Source organism: Anopheles cruzii, chromosome 2 (genome assembly GCF_943734635.1).
Source record: "Anopheles cruzii chromosome 2, idAnoCruzAS_RS32_06, whole genome shotgun sequence".
Taxonomy (NCBI): Eukaryota; Metazoa; Arthropoda; class Insecta; order Diptera; family Culicidae; genus Anopheles; species Anopheles cruzii.
In genome coordinates this window covers 44,145,498-44,165,459 of record NC_069144.1, presented here as the reverse complement: position 1 = coordinate 44,165,459, position 19,962 = coordinate 44,145,498, and the positions used below count along the sequence as shown (strand labels likewise).

Here is a 19,962-nt window from a genome sequence, read left to right as displayed (position 1 = left end):
CTCTGTCTCTTCCTCTTGCTACCTCGAATCGTAGATCATTTTCCTCCTCATTTTCGCTGGCAGAGCACCGCCTCCCCTCGTTGCGCCGTGGATCACAACGATTGATGTGAAAATCGTGAACATCATCAAGCACGGGTTAAGGCATTTTTTTGTTTTGCCCATCATTTTCGTCATCATTTTCGTTCCCACCACGCGAAGCGCATAACATGACCGCAACGGGCCGCGAGGGTCAACGACGGGCACGGACGGGCCCTTCGCCCAGAACGTTACCGTTTCGGTGTGCAACGTGATGGGAAACGAACGCAAATCGAAGCGAGCGTGGCCGCCCATTGGCCGTTCTGCTGGTTGTCCGTGGGAAAACCCACGAAGTGTGCCGCTTACTAGCAGGGCAGCAAAATTCCGTCGTGAGCTGGGTGTAGGTTTCGCGGAGAAATGACCTCGAAGCAAGATTTGAAGCAATTTTCATCGAGGCTCCAAATCAATGCCCGACCTGGACGGTCTTTGGGTTTTTTTAGAGTCATTTTATTGCAGTCAACGTCCGGCTTATCTTTAATGCATGCGAATCGATAAAACGGAACGGTTCGATGTTTGCGCATCTCGCGCATGTGTCACTCTTATCGTGGGTGAAAATGCGCCATTAATGTGGCGATAAGATACGCGTGCGATAATTTCACCTTCACCGATGAGTTCCGGCAGAAAGTGACCCAGAAAGGTGCCTAAGAAGGTTTACGGTTCCATTCTTTGCAAGTTCCTCCAATAACCTGTGCCCGAAGCTCGATTCTAATCCAATTTTTCTTTCTCCGTTTTTTTGTAGATAACATATTCTCGAAGACACGAGCCGGGTTGAAAGGATCACGCTTCCGGAGATGATCTTCAACCGTGGCGCATGATCCCCTGGACTGGAAGTTGGGCTTTATGAGAGACGCCCGTGCCAGTCGAGGCCCTGAACCTGAACCATGGAGGACACGTGCCAGGAACCGACGCCGGAGCCAACCACGGCCAGCGAGGAGTCGGACGAGCAGCAGTCGCAGCAGGAGCAGCAGCAGCCGGGGCCACCAATCGCTGCGGTTCAGGATGTGAACTCGTCGAAAGCTTCCTTCGAAAGTTCGTTCACCGTGACCGATTGCAACTGTTCGTCGTTGCTCGTCGAGACGGACCATCATCCTGAGCAGCAGCAGCTGGTGATCGAGGATCTCATCGAACCGCAACTGAACGGGTGCGAAGAGAAGTTCAAATCGCTGTCCATCGGCACCCACGATGATGGGGTGGCCGGAGTGACGGCAATTGGCGGCGGAGGAGGTGATGGAAGCGACAGTGGCGTCGAGTTCGGGGCCGGATCCGGGTCCCTCACCGAGACGGGCGTGCTGCAGCGGGCGCTCAGCAATAACAGTGCCGGGTACGCGAGCAGCTGCTGCGGACTGGATGGCGGTGTGGGTGGCGGGAGCGTCGTCGGTGGTGGTGGCGTCGGTGGCGGTGGCGGAGGCATGAGCTTGTCGTGCAACTCGAGCATGATAAGCTACAGCTCGGATATCTACGATAAGACTAGCGGCACCGTCCTGTGCGGTGGGCGGCTCAGCGCGGACTACTGCGCCAGCGAGGGGGGCAGCGAGAGCTCGTCGGTGACGGGTGGCCCCGTCAGTTCGTCGCTCCGAAAACCGGGTGGCTGCGGGTTGAAGAAGAAGGTGGCCCTGAAGGAACCCCCCTCGAGCCGGTCGCCGCGCAAATCGACGGAGAGTGTATCGTCGAGCAGCGGGCGAAGTAGTTCGCGGTCGCGGGGCTCCTCGCTGGGGCGATCGGTTTCGCTTAACCTCAAATCGACTCCGCCGGCGTCGGCCGTGAGTGTGGCGGCCGCCCGGGAGCGGGCACGCTCGCGGGACAAATCGCTTGGAGGTGCTGGAGTCGCGGTCGCAGGAAGTGTGGCCAGTCTGGGCCGGATCACGCAGACTCCGACTAAACCGATGCCACCGCCGCGGCGCCCCCTGAAGCCGGACACACTGCCGACGGGCGCCCGGGAGTCGCCTTCGGCCGGTGGGCAGCGGGCCGTTTCCGTTTCCCGCACGCCGTCCATCACGCGGGGACGTACGCCGCTGGGCACACCGACGGATGACGGCCGGTGGCCATCGGTAGGCGGTAAGGGGGGTGCGGCGGGTGGAAACACGACACCCCGTTCCACTCGGGCCGGTTCGGCCGCACCGGAAGCGTCGGCTGCGGGGCTCTCGATCAAAACACGTGTCGGAACCTTGGCCTTGGGTGACGGGAAACCCGTACCCGGCGGTGGTGGTTGTGGTCCAATGAGCTTACCCAGCGGTGTCGCCAGCTACGCCACGCTCCCCCGACGGCGCAAGGAACGCTCGGCCGAAGATCTGAAGGCGGCCGGCGGAGGTTCCAGCTCGCGCAGTAATTCCGTGACGCGCGAACAAGCTTCGAGCCGCATGTCGGTGTCACTGTTCAAGAAGGCTCCCTCGGTCGGTTCGGGGGCTGGTGGAAGTAGAGGCGACGCGTCTCCGCCGGTCAAAATGGCATCATCGCATCCGCGCCTCTCGTCGGTGGCGTCGTCGTCGTCGGCCAAGAAGATGATGATGGTCCACAAAACGAGAATCTACCACGAAACCGGCGTACAGACGGCCATTACGGGGCAGGACGTGGTGGACGCGTTCGGGGGCAATGCGCGCAACGTGCGTATCGACGCGGTCGAAACGGTGTGCGCGCACACGCAATCGGACATCCGGGACCGCGAGATGGAGCGGCTGGAGGAGAAGCTGCGCAAGATGAGCGCCGAGTGCGCCGGCCTGATGGCGAAGCTGTCGGACAAGTCGCAAACGGTGACGGCCCTCGAGCAGAAGCTGCTGGTGGAGCGCGAGGAAAAGCTGACGGCCCAGAAGGAGCTGCAGATCAACACGGACCGTGTGCTGGGCATGCTGGAGTCGATGCAGGCCATCCCGCACAGCGCGGACCCGGGCGATTGCGACAGTCTGCTGATGCTGGAATCGCAGCTCCAGCTGTCCGGCAGCGTGCTGGAGAAGAAACAGGAAGAGATCGCCCGGCTGCAGTCGATTTGCCGGGCCCTGCAGATGGACATGGGCCGCTCGCTCAAGAACCAGGAGGAACTGTTGCGCCAAAAGACGGAACTCGAGGAGGAATCGTGCGAGATGCAGGACTTTTTGCAGATGGAGAAGCAATCCTGTATGGACGCGCTGAAGGAGGCGGAACAGGAGATCGTCCAGCTGCGGACAGGCTTGCAGCAGAAGGAGAGTAGCGTCGAGCGGCAGCAGGAAGAGTGTCGCCATCTAGTCCGCATAGCCGAGCAGCGAAGGTATGACGACATCGGCGGCGTGGCGTCATCCGGAGCATCCGTTTTCTTATCGTCTGCCGTCTTTCTGTTGCAGGCAAGAGTATCTGGGCATGCAGGCCAAGTACAATGCGCTCGAGAGCCGCTCGAAGGACATTCTGCTTCAGCAAGGAGCGGCCGTTTCTGGCGCGTCCGTGGCCCTGTCCGGGCTCGGCTCGCGGCTTGACAATCTCGTCGAGCAGCTGATTGCCTCGTATAACATCTCCGAGCAGGATCTCGAGGTAGGTGATAGTGACGGGTGATCAAGGGGGATCGCTTAGCAGCCTAGCGTCCTAATAGGTGGTAATGAGCTAGCTATAGCAGTAGTCTTCCAGTAGTCTCGGCACGCGCTAGATCATCGAAAGAGTCATTAACATGGAAAAAACAATAGTGCCCTCGACCCCCCCATCAGCAACCCTAAAACAAAACTAACACACTCTTTCTCTCTCTCTCTCTCTCTTCTCTCTTCACCATCGGAACCCATGTATTGTTACCCTTTCTTTCAAAACACCCTGGCTGTTGCTCGTTACTCGCTGTATACTGCTCCGTTTGGGTTGTAAAACGCTCGATGTTTACATTAAATGATGCACCCGTTTCCGCTGGACCGCGCGTGGGTCGCGGGGCTCCTCTCTGTGTGTGTGTGTGTGTGTGCCTGGGAACATGCTCGTACTGTTTGTCTCCGCCGTGCACCGTTTTTGGGCATGCAAATGTCTCTCTCTCTCTGTGTTGTGTAAACGAACCGGGTATTTGTTGCACATTGCGCCTTCCCCCGCGTTCTCGTCGGCTGCGGCTGGGCCTTCGCAGCGGTTGCGTGTCATACGGTAAGTGGAGTCAAAGAAAACCCCAACAATCCGAGTGCGTGCTTGCGTGTGTGAGTGTCTGGGTAGGTTTGCGAGAAGGTCCATGACCAGCCTGCTTCTCATCTTCCTTACGTACCATTTGTCCCCCGTCAATAGAATTCTCCCCCTTTCCGTAGTTGTCCTTGGTGGTGGAGTATTAATGTAGGATCATTTGGCTTTTAATTCCTAGAGCTTGGTGCCAAACCTTCCGGCGAGAGTGATAGGTCATTTACCCGATGTTCGATCGTCGCTCGGTGGTCAACCGCGCCGTCTATTAGAAAACTGTTGCTGCATGCGGAAGAACCATGTGGCCGTAATGAATCTCTTGGCAGCATGTCAACCTTCCCTTCGGCGCGCTCTCTCTCTCTAGGGGAAATTAATTACAAAGACATACTGCATTTGTCCAAGCCTGAGCTACATGGTAGTTCGTTCGTCCTATAAAGTCTGTGTCATCTGGCCAACATAGGCCATGATCTAGCTGGAATTGATATCTTCACTCCTGAGTCCGGGATGGATTGCTCCAGCACGATGTACCCTTGGCACAGCCGTTTCCAAGCATGTGGTCGCGGCAGCTGCTATCACTGCCAAGCCAGTGCATTTCTTTCATTGCTACGTGGTCATTTTGTAGCGTGGCTAGGGTTTCAGCCAGTTGTCTCAAGGGCCCTGTTTCTCTTAGAGTGGTCCTCTCGGTGTCCTTTTGTCGAAGCGTAGGTCCATCGTGACTGAAGGTCCCTGCTACTCGTCCTCGTCTTAGTACCCCATCTCAAGCATCTTTTTTCCCAGATTTCTCACCAGAATTCCCAGCTTAAATTTTCAGTATACGAGTGATTAGCCGTGACTCAAACCCTTGAATTAGCGACGGGAACGGTGTCGCCATCTAGTTGTCAATATTTCGTACATATATGTACATGTACACAATTCACCGCCTTTCCGGTAGTTTAACGGTTGACGAGTGTGAATTTGCTTCTTCTTTTGGCTTTTTAGGGTAGCTGCGATAAATGAATCTTGTTGATTTAACACAAAATGGCTAACAACTTCTTCGGTTGCGTACTTTTTTCCATTGCAGGACGTGATCTACCACAACGAAGCGTACACCAACAGTGCCAGCAGCGGGGATGGTAGTCCGGAGTACGAACAAACGGCTGAAAAGTATGCGGACAAGAACCACCCACCACACCAGCAACATGACCAACCGCAACATGCGCTTCAACAATCCCAGACCGGTGCGAAGGGCGATCCGAAGCAATGTGTAGACGGCAGTGACGTGCCGCTATCACCGCAGCGTGGCCAATCGTTCATTGCGGCCGTCATAAGCGCGATCAAGAATGCGACGAGCAAGACGGCACACGTTAAGCCGAACCCAGCTCCCAACGGTGGCCCCGCAACCCGGGAGTGTAAAGAAAATAATGGCCATGGTAAGTGTGGGTCATACTGGTAGTTTGTGGACATTTTGATTTGAACCTCCTTGGATTCCCGTAGAATCCGACTGCACTGAGATGCTTGACTCGGAAACGGAACCGTGCCTGATGATGGACAACGTGCTGGAGGACGTCGCCATGCCGGATTCACATTCCCACAACATGGTGTCATCGTCGACGCGCATCTCGCAGATCGAAATGCCATCGTCGTTGGAAAGTGGCGTCGGGGCGACCACCGCTCTGATGGCGCACGATGAATCGTTCGACAATCTGTCGCAAGCGATCGCCAATCGTCAGCAGATCGAGCTGCAGTCGAACATGATTGCCAGTGGACGCCCGGCCCGGTTCCACCACTCGGCGAGCAGTGATCAACCTCCGCGAAGCAGCGCGGCGACGGGTTCGTCAGGGGCTGCTGCTGCTGCTGCGGTCGTTGCTGTAACAACGGCCCCGGATCACACCACGGCCAGCCATTCTTCCTCGCTGGACGATGAGGAAAACAGTTGCTGTGCGGAGGCCTCGATGGCGGAAATGCCTTCGATCTGCGAGTACTGTAACGCCCAGTCGCTGGTCGATCAGGTGATTGATGTCGATAATCTGATCACCAAGCTGCTGAAGGTCCTGCGAATTGTGCAGATGGACAACGATCACTGCATCCAGGAGCTGATCAATCACAAGTACGGCCCCGATTGTACTATCACAACAGGACGATTAATTTTAAATGGTACTATCTTTCAGGAACAAACTAGCGATCACGAACGAAGAGATTCAGGATCGCGTGAAAGAGTACGAGGAACTTAACTATAAGCTGCAGGATGATTTGAAGGACGCGTATCACCAGCTGCAAGTGCGTGGAAATGAAGTGAACAGCGGAAAAGTGGAACTGATGAAACACCGACAGGAAATTGACGTACGGGAACTTAGCGCACTGTTGGCTCCTTGGTCAATGTTTAACATGGATTTTTCTAAATTTTCAGAAACTAAACGAAGACATTTGTCAGCTAAGCACACTGTGCAGCGACAGTAAGCAGCAGCGGTCGAAGATTGTGATTGATCGCGACGAGATCATAAAGGCATTTAAGCTGTGCCAAGAAGAAGGAGCCGTTCCCGAAGTGGAACTACCACAGGTCATCCTGCAAGCATGCAATGAGGTATTACTTATTTTGGGTTTGTCCGTTATTACGTGGATTTGTTGCAAATGATCGGGTTTTCCTTAGATTCCAAACTTGAAGGCAAAATTATACGAAAAAGAGCAACAGTTGGCCGCAATGACCGGTAATGCGGCGACTGGAGCAAACTTTGTGATGACCGCCAGCTGGCACCAAGCATTGAGCGAAGCCAAGCGTCAATACGAAGCCATCGACCGAGCGCTGGAGGTAGGTTTTACTCGCTCCCACAGGTCCACCAACCCCGGCGGTGTTATTTATATGGGTTCCATCCATTTCACAGACTCTGGACAGTGTAAAGTCGATAGTGCAGCAAACTCCGGCCTTGATGGAACTACAGCGTGATCTTGAAGAGACTAACTTTGCGTCCGCATCCAGCTTCCCGCTGGTCACAGCTGCCCAGCTTAGCCAGCTGCAAGCCGGTAGCAATGGGAATGTGGCCAGTTTGAATGGAAACGGTGGCATTGTCGATCTGAACGCCAACGAAACGACAATCGGCGAGGACGGGATGCCAGCACCGGCTAGTGGACCGTCGGCAGTAGCGGGACTGCAGCTCAATCAGGGGGCCGACCCGAGCTGCTACATCGATTCGACTGCTTAGGCGCCGAGCGGTTGCTCGAGCGATAGGACAAACTATTTATTATTTCCACGCATCATCCGTTTTGTTTCTCCGTTTTTAAAGTTTCGTTCAATTCCTTCCTGTTTCATCATGTGTTGTATGTTGTTAAGCATTTACCATGCGCTAAGGAAGTACTTGAAAGGAAAATTAGCAATCATTCTCAATAGCGTTTTGTTACTGCATTTCGACTTTCTTTTCTTTCAATAGTGTTGCGTCTTCCTCTAGGAAGCATAACAAAAAACGTTCGGCAGAAGATTTAAAAGCAAATGTTACGGAGCATTCAACTAGGGGGGCCCTCCCGAAAGGCTCGCCACCATGTCATTGATAGATCCTAGCCGTAGGTTTTGATTGTGATTTGCTGTTCATGATATTATATAGAAACGTATAGAGAAAACCAGAAACTAGCCCATGTGTAGCCCATACCGGATTGACCTGTTAGGGGGACAAACAGTGTTATTGCAGACAAATAATAGTATTGATAATTTATTCCCGCAAGCATTTTGAAAGAGATACGCCAAATCGGTAGGCTGATCCCACTTCAACTAACGAACCTCTTTGTTTCCTTTGAAAAGAAAATAAATAGCATGAAAGCCTTGCGTCAATCAAGCACCACTCGCCTACTACGGGAGAAGACTACTTTCCATCGCTCCATGCCGTACGTTTTAGCAATATAGTAACTCGCAGTAGGCATCGCATTAATAAGACTTGTTTCCATAAGTTAGATAGTGAAGAATAACTAAATCATTAGCGATCATGGGCAGCAATTAAAGCGGTGAACTGAAAAGAAACAAAAACCGTCTGGAGATAAGTCTGGCAATACCGTTTATACTTGTTTGCGTCACTACATTCACTGTTCAAACGTCCGTTTATGTATTATTTTCTGTTTATCGAAGCCACGTGCTATACTCAGTTTCGTACACACGTCACGTTCCTTCCTCTGGCACTTTTATAGTCTTTTCTCGGTCTAGGAGAAAATGTATCTATATATGTTACGCTGCTAAGAGTGTGTTTTGTAAATTCTCCCCAGGTGGTAGTAGTCCAATTTGTCATCAAATGAAACAAAAAACCAGCTTCCCGGAACATTGCACTATGTATATAATGATCATTGGAGCGATGATGGTCGTTCACTTTTCTTACTATTCGATTGAGTTATGCTCTTCGTACACTTGTATTGTATCTCAACCTGTTATTCGTTTGTTTCTTTTCGTTTTGTTTCATTTCTGTGTCATTCTTCACCGTTCCGGGAAGGTCACGCATTTGTTTTCGGATTTGGAAAACGATTCACGTCACATCCGTTTAGGTTCGCCAACACTCATTTAATCCTCAGTTAACTGCTCAAGCTTTCACACAGTTTGCACGTTTCATCAAACTCTACAGAAAACTTGGAGCATCCAACAGCAAAAGCAATTCTTGCGAGTACCGTTTATTGTGCAGCGTTTGAATGGTTGAATGTAGTGCGCAAAATGAAGAGATTAGAACTGAGTTTGGCGCAAACATTCTCTTCCAAAGCAGACGCAACTGGGTAGCGATGTGGGCTCATTCAGCTGATGTTCAATTATTTTCGACAACCGGAATCGGCACGGGTATCGTAACCGTGCTCCGGAAACTCCAGCCGCAGCAGTTATACTCTCGCTACCACGTTCGTTTGCTAGCTAAACCTAGTTCCACGTATGCCCTTTGTCACCGCCATCGGAGACGCTAACAAATGATTCGAATTTAAACGTAAAAAATTAAAAACACACACGCGAAGGTAAGCGTAAACGCCAATTTATTGACATACAAACGCCTTGTGGGACTGATCGGTTCCGTGCATGTCCTTTTTACTGATACTCATAATATCCGTGTTAGAAGCTAAGGAAAGCGAGAAGGCAACACGTAAATTGCTTACAAACACCATGCCATGAAGCGGACGGGGTGCCGCGTGGCACGAAGAGGCGAATCCCCAATTCCTGTCGGTGGCATTTCGCTTGTCAGCTTTCGATGAGAGAGACCCGTGATGGTGGCCTTCGAGAAACGGAACGTTGAGCGTGTAGGGTGTAAAAAGGAAACTCAGAATACAATACACAGAAACAATTGACCGGCGATACGCAAATGGCCATTCAATTTTAAAATTGTTGAAACTTATTACAAACTATGACTACACTCTATGAAGCCAATTTAAGAATAAAAGTAAAACACAAAATTGAGCTTTATTCGTACGCGTCTATCCATTTTTCCGAAGTTCTTGCACAGCTTCAACCGCCGGCGTGCTGGGGAATCCGGTCCTGGAAGAATTCGCCATCGTCATTGTGGTCGGTGCCGTAGCCGTGCAGAAACTCGATTTCGTGCAACACGATGAACACCATAAAGGTGGCATATGACTTCATCAGGCACATTGCCAAACTAGCCCGTGCCCAGAAGCGGGTAAACAGGAGCGTCAGAAGCAGCCCAAAGGAAATAACGAAGATGTGCACAGCGCAAGTTGGTCCGGATGCTCCGTCACGGACGTGGATGGTCATCGAACCGGTTCGGATCATCTGCACACTGAACACAACGCAGAGGCCGATGAGAATATCTGCCGAGGGAAAAGATAGCTTGCCTCAGTAACCGGGCACCGGAACAGGACACCGACCGATGCACGGACTCACTGAAAAGAGGACTCCCGTAACACGCGGCAAAAGCTAGCCGTTGGTAGCCTCTGCGGGCTAGGCTGATGTACGTTACCAGATCGATCCAACAGTGGCCCCAGGAGAGGATCGTGATGGCGAACGTTGGCGGCGAAATGTCCGCGATGATTGACAGTGTTTCCAAAATGGCCACCAGTTCTCTGGTGACCAGCAGCACCAAATAGGACGTTCCGAAAACCGTGAATAGTGCGACATAGGCGAAGAACGCAGGTCTCTGATCGTTCGTGGTGAAGATGCAGATCGCGACGCTACCGGCAACTGTAGTTAGAAGGCTTCCGAGACAGATAAAACCGATCTCGTTCGCTGTCAGTGACTCCGCTGGAATCAAGCATACGCATATTAGGTCTGAGGTTCATCAGATCCGTTCCTTTAAGCGCCTCACCGAGTAAGGTGTAGAACAGAAACGGTGGAAGCACGTTAAGGCAGAGGATGAAGAGGTACTTGTTCCAACCATGCAGAGGAAGTTGATGGTGCACTCTTGGCAGGATAAGCAAAGCCAGTAGTTCGACGGGCGCCATGCAGATTGTGTAGGAGCGTCCGTACCAGTTGGCCGCCCGATAAGCGTCACGATAGTGACACCACTGTTGCCACAAACCGAATCGTTCCTCACTGTTCGTGACCGGTTCTGTGATTTCCTGCACATTTCCGTCCGCATCCCGCAGCAGTATGAGGCTCCTCGCTCCGTCACCACGCTTATTCAGCGCGGAAGCGATCGCGCTCAGAGCCACCAGAAAAACGGCGTAAACTAACAGCAGAATGGTGGTTTTAAAAATGCCAACATATTCGACATACATGAAGGCTTCCACTAACACCGCCACCAGCATTAGCGCGATAATGTTGGGAACTATTACTTCCGGGTGGACGAAAAACTTTCTTCCCATGAAGATGATGGTTGACGCGAGAAACGCTATTTGATACACGGCCGAGCCGAGATACTGATTGTATATCCGTTCCGTATCGGCAATTTGATGATGTTTCACCTGGGACAGCACGTGCGGAAGGCCGTTTCCGTACGTGAGCAACGTGACGCCGGCCATGTATTCGGTTAGTCTGAAAGACTTGGAAGCATACAGAATGGCATCAACGTATCGGCGGACGCAAAGGTAATGGATTATGGAAGCCAGAACCAGGACCACCATTAGCTGGAACGGAAACTCAAACGGTTAGGACCTTCCGAAATGGGGCGTTTCGTCCCCTTAACGGGTTCTTACCAATCCGGCAATGGCGGCAGAAAATAGGGCAACATTTGAGCTGTCGACGACACAGTACATAAAGCGCATGTAATCGATGTAGTGCACTGCTTCGCGACATTCTTCCGTCTCACGCACAAACAAACACCGTTCGTCGGCGAGCACCGAGTGCACGTTGGCGCACGGTTGAGTCCGTAGTGAAACGATAAAGTTCCGGTGCGCTTCGTAGTGTGGTGTATCGTTAAACGGTGACATCGTTTATCGGAACCGCGAACTCTACTCACGACAAGCCAACTAAGATGTCCCTTCGGTTCAGTTGACATTTGCTTCGTAGCCACTAGTAGCCTCTCGGCTGAGTAGGCTTCGCATCCTGGAGTGAGTCAAAACGATGGCAAAGGGATCCACTGTGCTACGATTCGTGCGTCACGCAACGTACGTGAACTTTCCTCGACCGGTAAGCCTCGAAACTGTGTTGGGCGTAAGTTACCACTATCTTAATGGTTGCCTGTAATCTCTCCTCCACCAGGATGACTGTGCCTATCTGCATAAACTCGATGTCTCCGAGCAGTGTGCCTTCGTCGAAAGTGCAGAAGCATGCGCTGAAAGTCGTTTTTACTTCAACTACATCCGATTCCTGTACTGCACGATCGGATCGGACCACTACTTCCTGTTTGCGCTGGGGTTCGTCTTCCTGATGCTCGTGTGTGTCTACTACTTCGTGATCCTCGGAACGACCGCCGATCAGTTGTGAGTTTCCTGTGGTCACCGTTGGCGATGATGAACGTCCCTTTCAAAGCTCTCTTTGATCGTTTCCGTTGTTTCCGCTTTCCGTGGCAGCTTTTGTCCAACGCTAGCAACGATTGCGAAGAGCCTCAACATCAGTGAGTCACTGGCCGGTGTAACGATACTGGCATTTGGCAATGGATCGCCCGATTTGTTCACCGCCATCGCTAATCCCGATGCCGACACGGAGCTGATGTTTTCCGAACTCTTCGGATCGGCCGCCTTTGTGATTGGCGTGATCGGTGGCACGGTCCTACTCATACAACCGTTTGACTTTGCCCCGTTGGCCATCTCCAGAGACTTAGCCTTCTTCATCGGTGGCGTACTGTGGATTACGTACAAGGCCAACGACGAACGGTTTACGCTGCTGGATAGTGGCGTCTTGATTGGAATTTACGTTGTGTTTCTGGTGCTCGTCGTTTGGGAGTTCATCGCGGCTAAACGCGAAGTGCAGGGTGCCCGATCGAGAAGTATGATCCCAAACCGATTGATGACAATCAAACAGGAACTGCTTTACTATCTGTCTGTGTCCAGTTTCAGTGCAAGGAGGTGTCCCTGAGCTCCACGTTTCGTTTCGGAACATCCGCGAAAAGGCTGAAATCATCATCCGATGCCGGGATCCACAGCCAGCAGCCGGTGTCAGGGAAGAACTTCCACGCCCGGTGGCTGCCGAACAGGACACATTACCGAATGAAGGGCTGTGGAACGATGCCTGGAAACACTTGAACCCAATCGATATGGACGATTGGTTGGAGGCCGGATGGTTTATGCGATCGTTCACCATAGCCAAAGTACCGTTCGTCCTGATACTGCTGCTTACGATCCCGATGGTCGATGTGACGGTGGAACGGGACGGTTGGTGCAAACTGTTGAACGTATTCCACTGCCTCTCGTTGCCACTGCTGATGGTGTGGATTAATGGCTGTAAGTACCGTATACCGTGTCTGTTGGAAAATATCTTCTCAATGATCGATTTCCCGGCCAGTTGCTCTCGTCAAGGTGTTTAAAGTTCCGCTCTTATGTTGGATCGCCGTCCCGTCGCTTACATTGATGATCATCGTGTTCTGTACGTCCCGAACCGATCGTTGCCCAAAGTACCACAAGCTGTTTACGGTTCTCAGCTTCCTGGGTTGCATTCAGATCATCTATATTGTGGCACAGGAGGTTGTCAGTCTGCTGGAAACCCTGGGCATTGTGCTGCAGCTCTCCAAGTCCGTTCTGGGTCTTTCGCTGCTCGCCTGGGGCAACAGTGTTGGCGATCTGTTCTCGAACGTGGCCCTAGCACGCCAAGGCTATGGCAAGATGGCGTTTGCCGCTTGTTTCGGTGGTCCGTTGTTGAGTAAGATTGATCAAGCAAACGAGGAATTGAAGCGAGTCTGCAATGCGGTGTTTCCCTTTTTCCAGATCTATGCCTGGGATTGGGTTTGACGCTGATAGCAAAAGCCCTACGTGATCCTAATCTGGTGGCACAGGTGAGGGTCCGGAAAAACACCAAACTGAACAAAGCGTCCTAAATGTGTCCTCAATTGTCTCGTAGGTCCGCAAAGGTGTGATGGGCGAGAACTGTGAGGCGTACCTGTTCCAAATCCTGGCCACCACCTGGCTGGGTTTACTGTTCACCAGCTTCGAAGGCCGCCGAAGCATCGGCCTGTCGATGATAGTTACGTACGCAGTGTTTTTGATATTTTCTTTCCTTGGTGAGTTTGAACTTATACACCCCTACGGAACGGACCATCATCCGGACCCGTTCGCGGAAAGATCCAACGGCGCCGGCAGATAAACGATCGATCGTAGCTTTATTACAAATTATTAATACAGTACAGAAAAACGAATACCGCTCAGTTAACGTTTTTTGAAAAATGGGCTTACAATTGACCCGCCGAAAGCAGAAAGAAAAATAGAATGGGTAAATAAAACGAGTCGCGCTTCTCTCTGTATTTAAACATATTTTTCACCCCAGCATCCGGCAGTGAGTGCCAAATACTGATAAAATTTCCTTCGAAACCCGACGACCCGGTGGAGTATTGTGTGTCGCATCGAAAGAAACTTCAACAAGCCGAACGGAGTAGACTATGCTTCTTTCTACGACATCACGGCAGTCCCGTAAAACGTTTCGCTACGCGCTAACACGAGCGTTGACTATTTTATACAAAAAATTGATCTTATAAAGGGATAAATGTATCCAAAAATGGTTTCAAAAAATACAGTTCCGCTTGCAGCGCCAACGGTGATAACGACTCGAGGATGATGGCATCTCCAAGGAGCTCTCGAACTCGGTATAATTTAATGCATCTTGTGTGTGTGTGTATGTGTGTGAGTGTTTATGACGTATGAGCGACATCTAGGATGTGTTGGATTGTGTGGAAATTGTTGGACGGTTGATGATCTCGGAGTTGAATAAATACGGGTTAAGAAATGGATGTCGGGAGATGGCTCCGTGGTGTACGGCAGAATGGCGGCCACGAGGACGCTGAGCTTCCAAGAAACGATAATCCTTAACCAGTCATCATCTCCATGAATTCTGCAATAAAAGAAATTAAAATATCGTTTTGAGAAGGCCACAGAAAGCGAGCAGAATTTAATTAGATTTTAATGGCACTCCCCGCGAGGTTAGGTTTCAGTGTTAGGGGGGACTCTAAGAAGCCAGTATGCATTTCTACGCGCGACAGACACCCGTGGTGACTGCCCCCACTGATGGACGTGAAGAAACGCAGACAAGGTTGAAAGACGAGTCAGAAAAATTATATCAACAGCTGCGCGTCCCGAACTTTGGACGATGCAGAAGCGCGTCATAAGGTTGGCCACCATCGCGCTCTGCAACGCATGCAGTGCTCCCTCCCGAGTGTGGGGTGGTTTTGGTTTATGTTTCCCAAACGCGATACTCATCGCCCACCTTCAACTGGGTGGCCATGAAGCCGAAGAACGACGTGTCGGGTTCGGATCGCCGCTACGTTTTTATGCATCCATTTTGTAATACTTTGTGTGGCTCTGTGTTGAAAGACAGAAAGTTTCGAAATGCATCGGAGCGCCAGTTTTCGGACACACAACGTGTGTGTGTGTGTGTGTTTCGTACACAGCCCCACTGAGCTGCTGGAGTAAGTCCTGGATGCTGTTTCGGTGCGACATACAGCAGCGGCGCGATTCACCGTTGACCGTGAGGATTAAATTTAGATTTTTTGCCAAAACACCAAAACGTGTTCAGGTCACTCGGTGCTAGACCATTCTGCTTCGTGGTTTTGTTGTCTTCCTGTGCCAAACACACGGCCGATCGTTAGCCGATCCGACGTGATCGACGTTTAGTGCCCTCGTCGTGTGGTGTTGGAAATTGGCTGAGACATCACATGTCCATCTGGCGGGCCATGCTCGACTCTGTCTCAGGTTTTTATGATTCGCACATCAAATTGGCAACGCACGCACGCAATGATGGACACGAAAAACCATTTTCTTTGATTGGCCGGGTTCGTCCTGGTCTCGGGCTGTGGCGGACCGCCCTCCTTCGGGCCAGTCAACGATGATTTATGGCACGATCGAAGGTATGATCGTAATTTTGCGTCTAATTTATGCTTGAATGAAGTGGGCAACGGTAGACTACCGAGCGAGATGTGGATTTTGGAAGCTGATTTTATGAGACCGATAATAAAAGTGTGCAATGTTTTCTTTTTCAGTAGACTGTGTTTTAAGTAGAAACACGTGCCACTCTTTCAAGCATTCAATAAAGCACGGAACAGGACTCACCGTCAAAGTCCACCGTGCCGGAGCCGTCGGAATCGATCTCTTCGATCATCATGTCCAAATCGTCGTTCGTCAGCTGATCGTCGAGCTCGCGCAGAATCTCCCGCAGGCAGGAGGTTGGAATGAACCCGTTGCCCTCCTTGTCGTAGAGACGGAACGCTTCGCGGAGCTCCTTCTGCAGCGCTTCTTCGTCCTCCTCAACGATGAATTTCGCGGCAAGGGTGACGAACTCGGCGAACTCGATCTGGCCGGACTCTGGGAGAAGGGTTGGGTTGGAAAAAGAAACCGACACGAACATCAGCATCAACGGCTTGGGCCTGGGCATGGGTGGGTTGTGTTGCGATGCTTACTGTCCTCGTCGACCTCCTCGATCATCTCTTCTAGGATCTTGCTGTTGAAGGGCTGACCCATCAGCCGCAGAATTTCCGCCACCGTGTCGGACGAGATGCTACCCGTCTTCTCGCGATCGAAGCTGCTGAACGCCTTCTGGAGGACTGCGAAGGAAGGTAACGACCGAAGGTGACCGTCAACTCATCGTTTGAACACACTATCTCTCTCTCGCTTTCGCACACGCACACGCAGGTGAGGTGTGTGTTTAGGAAGGGATAAAAATGTCACTCGCGTGCCCTTAATGGACTGCTGAAAGCGGTGGCCGTAATTCGTTCAGCGTGCCAATAATGGATTCCGCCCAATTAGCGATGTCAATCGAGCGGTCACCCGCCTTCTAACGTTCGCCAATGTTGCCCACCTCGTTTCCCTCCAGCAGTGCGTTTTTTGCGACCTTCGAGAGGTTTTAATCGCGCTTGGCAGAGCTCCAAAACAACGGGCTGCAGATCGAAGCGATTTGCTCGCCCGGCGACATAATTTGTAAGATTTTGAACCCCTGCGAAAGTGAAAATGGAAGACATAGTTTGCGTACTGCGCGGATAATTAACCGCAAATTCGATCGAACGATTTCGCTGGCACCATTAACGGGTCGATCGGTCCATTTCCGGCTCACGAGCGATCATGCTTACAATTTCTCATCAATGTGGAAAATTCATTACCGACGTGAATAATCGTAACCATTTCCATTATTGGTCCTGGCCCGTGGCCCGTGCCATGCAGAGGGTTCCAAGTTAGGTTTCGCTCTCGCGTAATAATTTAAATTTCCATTTTCTCACCCATTTTATCTCCCCCCAAAAACCAGTGGGTGGTAGCGAAAGGTGCTGTTTTATGGTGCTTTCCTCCAATGCTAAAAATTGCCACACGACTCACGGCGAATAGAGAATAAAAAATGACCATCACTTATTTTTGGATCAGTTACAAACGTTGGAAAACGCTTGGAACCACCAGCACGCACCAGCGCCCTGCCCTGCCGTGTGTCTTCCTTCTCCCACCCGGGATGCAACATAAAACCCCTTCGGTTCGATCGTTTGCCCTCTGGGCGGCGCAAGTCTGTTTTGGGGCCCACAGTTTGGATTTCAACATTTACTCATAACAAACCCCGAGATTTAACGATTTTTGCGTTCCGAAAGCGCGAAACCGTCGTGATCGAGTCGGAGCGAGAGACGTGTTGTTCTGCTCTCTTTCTACAGTTTTTCTTCTTCTTCTTCTATCGTCCACCGTCGACGTCGATCGCCAAACGTAAACAGCGGGCTTCGCGTAAACAAACGGAGAATCGCGGCCAAACGAAGGGTAATCGTGCTTGAAGCGTAACGCAGGATGCCGAAAAAAAACCGACGTTTGGTAGGCAAAACAGAAGCTGGGCTGGGCTGGGTAAACCGAAATAGTTTTCTTATTTACACTGGAGTGTCGGAAGCAGGAAGATCACTTGCCGAGCGCTGATCGTTGCCGGGCGCTGACTGATGGCTGTCAAACTGTGGGGTGCGATCCTGGCAAATGGTCGCGTGGACGACGCCATCAACCGAGTGCGGGAGTCACAACAAAACCCCTGACTCAGCCGACGACAGAGGCGGCAACTTGTTGCCATCACGTTTGTGCGTTCCCGATGCCGTAACAATCGTCATTGAAACAACGCGCCCGAAAGCGAACATAAAAAGTGTGCGATCGTAAAGCCGAGTTCATCTAAACGCGCTACACGCGATTCGCGCGTAAGATCGGCCTTACACCGGTCGGTCGGTGTCGGATGACAACATTTTGTTTTTCTACGTCCCCAAAACCGGAGACAGGCAATTAGTCATGCGGACTGCGGCCTCACGCGGACGCTGGTTGGCGTTGGCCACACCGTGGGACGTTTTGCGAAAAACAGGGAAAATCTTGAGATGGTCTTCTCGCATGTCGCGTGGCGATTGCGTGGGACACCCGTGCGCCATCTTTCTTTGCTTCCTGTCAACAGATGGCCGGTCGCGTTCGAGTGACCGAAAGGCACAGCACAGCGTGGTAAGCTAAAAGCAAAACCTCCGATAGAAGAACCAACGTCATAACGGGTTCGATGATTTGTCGGTCCATTTTTTTGTCCGTTTGCCACTTTCCGAGGCCCACTTTCCGGTGGGGTATGTATTAATCTTGGTTTCTCACGGTCCAACAGGGTCCGCACGATACGAGCCGAGCCGGGTGTCCGGGTTGGGGGACGCCACCATACTTACTCGCAATCTGCTCTGGGGGGAGATCATCCTGGAAAGAAAAATGGTGAACGACAGAAACAAAAAAAAAGAACCGTTAACAAACTGCGCGGGAGATGGGTTTCACTTTTTAGTTTTTGTAAATGGACATTATTTCGGTGACATGTTGCTGGCGTGTCGTAAAATTGGGCGGATCGTTTCGGAACAACGACAACACGTTCGAGACACTCGAGGACGGCTCGGCTGCAGGTACCAGGCGGCTCCATCGGCCGATCCGAAGCGAAACATTTCGGGCGCTGTATGCTTGACCTGATTTTCATGCGTGTCTTAGCCATTTTCGCATCGGATCATGTATTCAGTAAACTACAAGCGCTTGAAAAGGCGGTCGAACATCGGACACGAGGTTGCACGAGCGGTTCCGGCCAATGGAGACGCCTGGTTTATTTTTGGTCCAATGACTTCTGTTACCCAGAGATAAATATTTATTCCAGCTACAAGGCGGCGAAAGGATTGTCAATACGATTTTTTTTCAACCCCAACTTTTCACTTTACTATTTTCTTTAATTTGAAACATTTTTTTACATTTTCCGGAAACAAGATATCCTTGAGCAATTTTTTTTGCAGTAAAATAGTGATCATTCATCCATTAGGGATAATAAGCGTGTGTCATTTCAGGTTTTTTAAGCAAAAAGCTGATAAATCCATTCAGGATCTTGTTATTTCTTTGCGATGTAGTAAGAATTAAAAACTGAAAAGGCTATTTGGTTTTGGGCAGTTCTTCAGTTGCCACTAAATTATCACACCGACCCTAATTCTCAAACCAAAACTCCGACTGAGCCAACCGATGGTTGGTTCACAAATCTGACCAGCAGAAAAGACACAATTCCGTTATAACTACACCGATTTCCCGCTACCTACCATGGTGTGGTAGTTTGTTAGCTGATTTGCGAACTACGGAACGATCTTCACTTCGTTCTAGGCTCGGCACGACTCTTGGACTTGGACTTCCAACTGAAACTCCGCGATCGAGATGCGTTCGGCGCGACGGTACACTATCGACTGATCGTCCCTGCGGGGTCGTTCTATTCCAGACCGTTTTGCCGCTTTTCCGGCGTAAGGTTCTTATGCTTCCAACCAACGATCGGCTTTATTTCTGGAGCGCTCACTCTCACGTTCTGTTTTTCTCTCTATTCTCCAATCTCTATGCGTTCTCTAGTGTGTGGTTGTAACGAATCGGCTTTGGAGCCGGCTATTTGAAATCGTGGGAAATTTACGTTTCCGTTGCGAGGGAGACGGTTCCCCAAATGAACTATCGCTGGTCGCTCGGAAAGCGGCTGGTTTTTATTGAAGCGACCGCGAAGGCGTAGAGCGCGGCCATCCGACGCTCACGCTCTCTCACTTTCATACACATCGAAAGAATCTGCGGGTCCCCAGTGTCCGTGAGTCTACGAGCAGCTACAATTCTCATCTCGAAAGCAGCAGGATTATAGTGCAATGAAAAGAGATTGAGGAAAAAAAAGCCGAACGACCCGTGGCGAGGAAGACAGAACACCCAAAAGATGGCGAGGAAAATTGGGACAAACAGTCGGGCCGGCCCCAGGGCGGTACCAGATTCTGGATGAAGCCGGCCGAAGACGGTCGGTCACCATTGTGTGCGTGT

The 19,962-nt window shown here is 51.2% G+C and overlaps 4 protein-coding genes across 4 annotated transcripts; 2 read left to right on the top strand and 2 right to left on the bottom strand.

The window, feature by feature from the left end:
* Nucleotides 1–956: 956 nt before the first annotated feature.
* On the top strand, nt 957–9,535 carry LOC128279129 (uncharacterized). The gene is made up of 8 exons (XM_053017850.1): nt 957–3,313; nt 3,387–3,570; nt 5,234–5,582; nt 5,647–6,259; nt 6,321–6,492; nt 6,560–6,733; nt 6,800–6,958; nt 7,032–9,535. The coding sequence occupies exons 1-8, from the start codon at nt 957–959 to the stop codon at nt 7,347–7,349; spliced, it is 4,326 nt and encodes a 1,441-aa protein (XP_052873810.1). The 3' UTR covers nt 7,350–9,535.
* Nucleotides 9,536–9,601: 66 nt separating this feature from the next.
* LOC128279128 (mitochondrial sodium/calcium exchanger protein-like) lies at nt 9,602–11,478 on the bottom strand. Its single transcript, XM_053017849.1, has 4 exons — nt 11,245–11,478; nt 10,411–11,175; nt 9,995–10,346; nt 9,602–9,921 (listed from the first exon to the last, which is right to left on the bottom strand). Exons 1-4 carry the CDS (start codon nt 11,476–11,478, stop codon nt 9,602–9,604), a joined length of 1,671 nt encoding a protein of 556 aa, XP_052873809.1.
* Nucleotides 11,479–11,611: 133 nt separating this feature from the next.
* Nucleotides 11,612–13,786, top strand: LOC128279127 (putative sodium/calcium exchanger 7). Its single transcript, XM_053017848.1, has 7 exons — nt 11,612–11,677; nt 11,750–11,970; nt 12,061–12,476; nt 12,541–12,930; nt 12,992–13,345; nt 13,411–13,478; nt 13,544–13,786. Exons 1-7 carry the CDS (start codon nt 11,612–11,614, stop codon nt 13,784–13,786), a joined length of 1,758 nt encoding a protein of 585 aa, XP_052873808.1.
* Nucleotides 13,787–13,789: 3 nt separating this feature from the next.
* Nucleotides 13,790–19,408, bottom strand: LOC128267527 (troponin C-like). Its single transcript, XM_053004377.1, has 5 exons — nt 19,221–19,408; nt 18,327–18,354; nt 16,089–16,232; nt 15,742–15,993; nt 13,790–14,527 (listed from the first exon to the last, which is right to left on the bottom strand). Exons 1-5 carry the CDS (start codon nt 19,221–19,223, stop codon nt 14,502–14,504), a joined length of 453 nt encoding a protein of 150 aa, XP_052860337.1. The 5' UTR covers nt 19,224–19,408; the 3' UTR covers nt 13,790–14,501.
* Between the last annotated feature and the right edge of the window lie 554 nt (nt 19,409–19,962).

What these genes read in the sequence shown, in the direction of transcription:
- LOC128279129 (XM_053017850.1), top strand. Translation starts at nt 957, where the DNA reads ATGGAGGACACGTGCCAGGAACCGACGCCGGAGCCAACCACGGCCAGC. An exon ending in TAAAGAAAATAATGGCCATG is followed by an intron (nt 5,583 to 5,646) that starts GTAAGTGTGGGT and finishes GGATTCCCGTAG; the next exon opens with AATCCGACTGCACTGAGATG. An exon ending in AACACCGACAGGAAATTGAC is followed by an intron (nt 6,493 to 6,559) that starts GTACGGGAACTT and finishes CTAAATTTTCAG; the next exon opens with AAACTAAACGAAGACATTTG.
- LOC128279128 (XM_053017849.1), bottom strand. Translation starts at nt 11,478, where the DNA reads ATGTCACCGTTTAACGATACACCACACTACGAAGCGCACCGGAACTTT. An exon ending in CTGCCGCCATTGCCGGATTG is followed by an intron (nt 11,176 to 11,244) that starts GTAAGAACCCGT and finishes TTTCCGTTCCAG; the next exon opens with CTAATGGTGGTCCTGGTTCT. An exon ending in TCTACACCTTACTCGGTGAG is followed by an intron (nt 10,347 to 10,410) that starts GCGCTTAAAGGA and finishes ATTCCAGCGGAG; the next exon opens with TCACTGACAGCGAACGAGAT.
- LOC128279127 (XM_053017848.1), top strand. Translation starts at nt 11,612, where the DNA reads ATGGCAAAGGGATCCACTGTGCTACGATTCGTGCGTCACGCAACGTAC. An exon ending in GCAGGGTGCCCGATCGAGAA is followed by an intron (nt 12,477 to 12,540) that starts GTATGATCCCAA and finishes GTCTGTGTCCAG; the next exon opens with TTTCAGTGCAAGGAGGTGTC. An exon ending in GATGGTGTGGATTAATGGCT is followed by an intron (nt 12,931 to 12,991) that starts GTAAGTACCGTA and finishes TTTCCCGGCCAG; the next exon opens with TTGCTCTCGTCAAGGTGTTT.
- LOC128267527 (XM_053004377.1), bottom strand. An exon ending in CCCCCCAGAGCAGATTGCGA is followed by an intron (nt 16,233 to 18,326) that starts GTAAGTATGGTG and finishes CTTCCTTCGCAG; the next exon opens with TCCTCCAGAAGGCGTTCAGC. An exon ending in CGGCACGGTGGACTTTGACG is followed by an intron (nt 14,528 to 15,741) that starts GTGAGTCCTGTT and finishes CTTTTATTGCAG; the next exon opens with AATTCATGGAGATGATGACT.